Source organism: Dermacentor andersoni, chromosome 2 (genome assembly GCF_023375885.2).
Source record: "Dermacentor andersoni chromosome 2, qqDerAnde1_hic_scaffold, whole genome shotgun sequence".
Lineage (NCBI taxonomy): Eukaryota > Metazoa > Arthropoda > Arachnida > Ixodida > Ixodidae > Dermacentor > Dermacentor andersoni.
Genome location: NC_092815.1, coordinates 85795804 through 85801803, shown reverse-complemented (window position 1 = coordinate 85801803; position 6000 = coordinate 85795804). Strand labels below are relative to the sequence as shown.

The window sequence follows — 6000 nt, the reverse complement described above, 5'->3', positions numbered from 1 at the left end:
AACGCACGTCTTAACGTAACAATAGTCTCATTTCGCAACAGCCGTTGACGAACGCGAGAAAGACTCTTAAAACTCCATTGAAGCATCTTGATCCACTTGCTCAAATTCCTCAAATAATATAACGCTTTATCTATAATTCCAGAGTATTTTTCACATTGTGTTAACCCGTTATGTGCGCATTAATCGATGTACGGTCCGCAGAATCTGCGTGTCCTGCAGCCAACGCATGTAGCCTAGTATTCGGATTTCCAGCTTGTAACTGTATATGCGAACATGGCGTTCTACAGTATTACTCGCTATGATCACAAACTGCTCGGAAATTGAACGTCCTCTCTTGTCCGACAACACGTAATCTTTTGACACGGACGAGACTTCCAGCGCCGTTGAGATTCGTATATATTCCGTCATTTGAAGTTACGAAACCGAAACTGCCAAGACTATTAGCGAATGCAGCGCCATCTCTCAGCAACCTTCAACAACAAATGATGAACTTTGGTGGCCTCCGAGATTAAGTCGGCACATGCGCAGAGATGAAAAAAAAATATTTCAAAACAACGCTTCCAAAAAATACGTTCTGGAACAAAAAAAAGTGCATAATAAATTTTAAGGTTACGAATATTTATAAGTAGTGTCCAAATTCGCGTGTTTTGGGGTGACGTTTTTTAGATTAAAATACAAATCTTAAAGGCTATGCTTTTACTCGTTGAATGTAGCGGAAGTGATTTTAAAAGCGGGAGTCGCGTCTTAGACATCACGTTTCGGAGGTCCTTGTAGTGAATGTATATAGCGTATAGAGTAGTAGAATGCGTGCCAGAAGTTTCAATGGCTTCAGCCAGCTTTGTGTGTACAGTTTGCCCTCTTTCTCTATGGTTTGACTTTGAATGCTTGTTTGGCTTTCTCTGCTTTGTGTTGCAACGCAAGTTATCCGCACTGTTGTAAAGGTACAAATTTCAATTTTTGAGAAGTCTTGTTGAAAACTTTCAAACTAGCGCTGGACGTACAAATGAAAGCGATACCATGTTGCTATATTAAGGTGAAGCTATATTTAGAAACAATAAAAGTGACAACAAAGCATTCACAAAAGTTGTTAATGTATGACTACGTAACACTAAAATCTTTGTACAAACATAATGTACTTGTTTGATTTGATGTAAAAAGATGGCGGCGCACTGCCAAAAACTTCAGGGCGTCCGAATCTGAAACATGTCCTTGCTGACGTCCATTTGATTGACAAACTTTTCATTCTTATTTTTGCTTGATTTTACGCGCCGGCGGAGTGAGCGGACATGTGCGAGGCAAAACTAGTCCGGGGCGAATGATCCTTGGAACTTTCGCTTGTATTTTAGGAACCGTAGGTACTACCGCCTCGAGGTCGCGTTGGCCGCTTGTCCGCTACTTCTCGAAGTGCCACGTGTGCTGGAAACTCGCTCCCAACTGGGGTACAAAGAAAGTTCGTCTCAGGAAGCTGGTTGCTGCTCAGAAGATGGCCACGCCGGAGGTTTGCCAGGTTCTCGAGCCTCTCAGAAATGCCGTCAAAGAACAGGTAACATCGTGGTGCTACCGAAATTTAAGCGACTTACTATTAAGGGTCTTACTAAACAAGTCACGGGGAAATTTATCGGTTGCTTCTCGTCATTTTCATTCATTGTAGGGCGACTTGGTCCGGAAGCTCAAGGAAAGTGGAGCACCGGAGCTGGACGTCAAGAAAGCTGTTAACGAGCTCAAAGCAAGAAAGAAAGTGCTGGAAGACAAGGTGCTGTGTTTTGGAGTCTTCGAAGTCATGTTGCTTTCAAGTGAAGCTGGTGCTTAGGTCTTCCGCGCCGAGTTAATAATCTGTTCACGAGACGTAGACGTAAACATATTGCAGCGTTTGACAGCTGTTGTTTGGCACAATTTCATCATCCTTTCTTCTGGTCGTCGGTGCTCGTTTTCTGCTTTACCATTTGTCATGATCTTTTAAGATGAGCCGTTACAAAACGCCTCTAATTGAGACCAATTTCTAGATGTTGCTCCCCAAGAGCCGCACAAATGCAATTTTAGGACTTTACCGGCGAGTGTCGGTGAAAATAAAGCACGTGGGAGAACGTCACCGTTAGTATCTGTTTTGAACAAAGTGTGATAGTCCGTGCTTTTTACAATCTAGTGAAAAGTATTTTATTTGCTCGTTCAGGAACTTCAATTGGCACCTCCAGAAGTGGGCTTTGACAGGCTTCGAATGGAAGATCTTCTAAAAAGGCGCTTCTTCTATGACCAGTCCTTCTCTATTTACGGAGGTACGTCAGCACTTAAAATTACAACAAAATGAACAAATGTGGTACGTGTCGTTTGCTCGTGTTAATCATATGATAAAATGCTGTCATGTTCACCTTGGTGCATACTTTAGGGACCTTCTGCAAGTAGGTGTTCATGTTTATTTCATGCACATTTCATTACCATAAGATTTTTAGCATAATCACAACTTAGAGGGGAATCATTGTGTCTCATGAAGCTTAATATGAAATTAGGCCCAAGGTCTCATTAACCATATGGCTACTTCTTGTTTGTATCATTTGTCTAGCTCTATTTTAGTTTATCAATAATCTGTGGCATGTACGCACTTTTTCATAACTTCCAAAGCCACTGCATTCATTACTAGAACTGTCACCAGATCCGATACCAGTTCCTCTGTGAAACTGTTAGGTTAGTTTAGCAGTTTTTATGTTTCTGTTTACTGTTGTAAACTTTCGAGCCAGAACTGCTAGAGGAGCACTGCCACGAGGTTGAACAAAACCTCATTCTGTCCTGTGGTGGCTTTGAAACTTTTTGCAAAGGCTGTACATTTAAATCAACATTGAACACGGATGTCTGCTGACCTTATTCCGCTATGAGATGTGGTAATGATGTACTAGAGAATTTTAGATTAGGGGGATGCAAGCATTGGGGGCCCCAAGCGCTAGCGGGCCCCAATGCTTGCGTCCTCCTAACCTAAAATTCTCTAGAATCAGCCTGTGAACAATAGAGTTATTTTACATTCAGGCTAGTTGCACGTGAGTGTGACTACCACAATGCATAGATAGAATTACAAAATTCAAGTGTTCACCTCTGAGACGGAGCCTCAGTGGGAGAAAAAGACAGTGAAACTAGTTGTAAAACAAAACAAAAGCATCTAATTAAAACAGAAACAAGAAATAAAGAGCACACACAAGTAGCAGCGTAGCTTTTTGTTCTTGTTGGTGCATGATTTGAATAGCAATGAACAGCGTGCAGAGCATGAGACAGTAAAAACCAGTCACACGAACAGTACGAGCACTATCTTTCAACAAAAGTTAGTGCTTGTACTGTTCGTGTGTCTGGTTTTTACTGTCTCGTCCTCTGTGCGCTATTCATTGCCATTCACACACAAGCATTCTACTAACACAAATGGTACCAGTCATGCTACGCGAATTGTTCAAAGGAAGGTTAAACGATCGCATAATATGAATTTGTAACTGGTCCTCGGTAATTGCGAAGCGAGGCGCCATTGCAGAGCTACGGCGTCAGTCACGTGTGGACGGGCTGCTGTAGGCATTCAACAATAGCATGCAGCTTGACCACAGTGTCGCTGAACTGGAGGATGAGGTTTTGCCTTCATTCAGCCCTGTGTGTCCTAGAACAGCGCAGATCACTGGTCGGAAAGCTGAGAAGCCGCAAAATCATCTCCCAGATGGTTGCCTTAGCCTGTTAGAAGTCCTGGAGCTCAGACCCTTAGCCTGACAGATCATTTCTCTGCCCAATGCACTTGCATACGTTTTCTCCAACCTCGCTGTCTTTTTCTTGGTGCATCAAACTCATCTGGTTTTTTTCCTTCAAGAATCCGTGTCATCTTTGTCTTGGGCAAAGTGCCATGCCCTATGTGCTCACCGATTCCCACCATTCTTTGTCGTCTTTTTACACCACTGGCCATTTGATACACTACACACGTGCACGTTACACATGACAAAAAGTAACTGACCTCGTCTCTATTTCTGACCTACATTTTTGCATCAGGTAGCAAAGATGTTGTTTCTACTTAAGGATTAAGGCATTCAATTGCACCCCAAAGAGAAAGTCACATTAAATTTTCGAACCTGAATTTTGCATAGCAAGCTGTGAAAATTTGAGTGCGATTGGTGCAGCACATAATTTATATTTTAATTTTGTTATATGGCACTTTAACTGTGCAATATTCTGGCAAGATTGTGTGATGTCATGAGCTACACTCTGCATGATTTTTATGTGATTCCATTCTTGCACTTGCATCTCTGCTATTGGCGATCAACCTGAGATCATTAATGCAGTTATGCTTTGGCTTGTGGTGTTCTTAATATGTGAATGAGAGAATTGCTGGCACAATGCATCGGCTGTGCCCTTGCTGCATCATTGGATGCCAAAGCATGCAGAGCAAAGGGAGTCAAACGTCAATCTGCCACATTCCAAACAAGCCCACAAAATGTGTGGCGTGGAAGCTGAATATGGGATGGAAATACAGAGTACACAGTCATTGTACACCGTCATTGCTGCTAGAACACTCACACAGTGGTGGGCATGCATTCTCTTGGCAAGGCGTGTACACAGTTTCAGAGTTTTGGAGCAGATAACACAGCAGCAACACCATAACTTGGGATGTTACAGATGCCATATCAATATCGCAGTCGCTGTCGATGGCAGGGGCTTAGTCAGATTTCAAATTGAAAATTTGGCTTAAAATCAGCTCACAGAACCTAGTTTTTCATGTTTAAAACCATATTGGGCCCACTGCTCCCAGTTACACTGACAAACTGAGTATAGTTGGATGACCATGTCACGGCCCCTTCAAATAAAAATTGACGCTAGTTGTTCCAACAAGTGATGCCCTATCATGATTTGAAGAATGCTGAGGTACATTTGCACATGACAGTAAATTTTCTTTGGCATGATCATGCATAAGCAGTATTTGCAGTGACAAGCCTTATCCTCATTTGCAAACTAATTGTTGTGCAAGTTTGCTGGAGGTATTATACAGGTCAAGTAAAGTCACAGTGAAAATTTTGTGCGTGTATATTGGCCAAGGTTTCAGTTCTTGCTAATGATCAAATTTTGATGCCTTGGTTGAATATCAAGATAATATTAGTTGTCTTTAGGTTGCCTCTTGAAATGTAAGTGGACTGACGAGCTGTGTTGAGTCAGCTCTTTGTCATAGCAGGTCAGAACTTATGACTAAAGGAAAGAGTACTTCATGTAGCAGTGGCAGTGCTCGTTACGAAGATGATCTTGCTTGAGCTAAGCTATTTCTAGCTTGCAGGTGCCTTTTAAACTTGATACAAGCATTGTCACATTACAGTGGAACTAAATCTGAGCCATCTTTGGCGGGTAACCTTTAATCTTCTTCATTTTCGGTATCGCATGTTTGTTCAGTGCAGTAGTTTCTCCTTTAAGTGCAGCTCCTTCATGTGCTCTATCATTTACACTGCCAGTATTACTGAAGCATGCCTGTTGCGCACAGGCGTGGCTGGACAGTACGACTTTGGCCCCATGGGCTGTGCCATGAAGACACAGCTGCTCAGCCTCTGGAGGAGCCACTTCGTGCTTGAGGAGCAGATGCTGGAAGTGGACTGCACCATTCTTACACCTGAGCCTGTGCTGAAGTAGGTACTTCAGTTGTTAACAAAAACAAGCAGACTTGTTGGTCTATCGCTTGAGAATGGTCTGTGTTTCAATGCAAAAGCACTAGTGATGAGCAGAGTAGAAGTTGATGTCCAGTGTTTGTGTGTCTACACTGCATGTTTCATGCATTTTTGTGTTGGAACCACAATACATTCTCAAACCTCCATCCCCCATTGCACTTGGGGATGCAGCAAGGAGAACTGACTGCCAAAGCATCAAATTTGTTCACATTCCAAGGAATAGCTTGTCTAGACAAGTTGTCTTTCATCTAACTCCATTCTCTGTACTTTTGCATTAGTTACAAATGGGTCATTTTATTGGACTCTGTCATGGTTTTGCTGTTTCATTTTATTGTACAGG

General features: G+C 42.4%; 1 protein-coding gene across 1 annotated transcript in view; it reads left to right on the top strand.

The window, feature by feature from the left end:
* The first annotated feature begins 1240 nt into the window (after positions 1–1240).
* GlyRS (glycine--tRNA ligase) overlaps positions 1241–6000 on the top strand; it is a 29651-nt gene continuing 24891 nt past the window's right edge. Inside the window, exons 1-4 of the mRNA XM_072286462.1 lie at positions 1241–1543; positions 1652–1753; positions 2171–2273; positions 5480–5621. Of these exons, the coding sequence (XP_072142563.1) occupies positions 1316–1543; positions 1652–1753; positions 2171–2273; positions 5480–5621 (575 nt within the window). The 5' untranslated portion in view covers positions 1241–1315. The remainder of the gene's footprint in view (positions 1544–1651; positions 1754–2170; positions 2274–5479; positions 5622–6000) is intronic.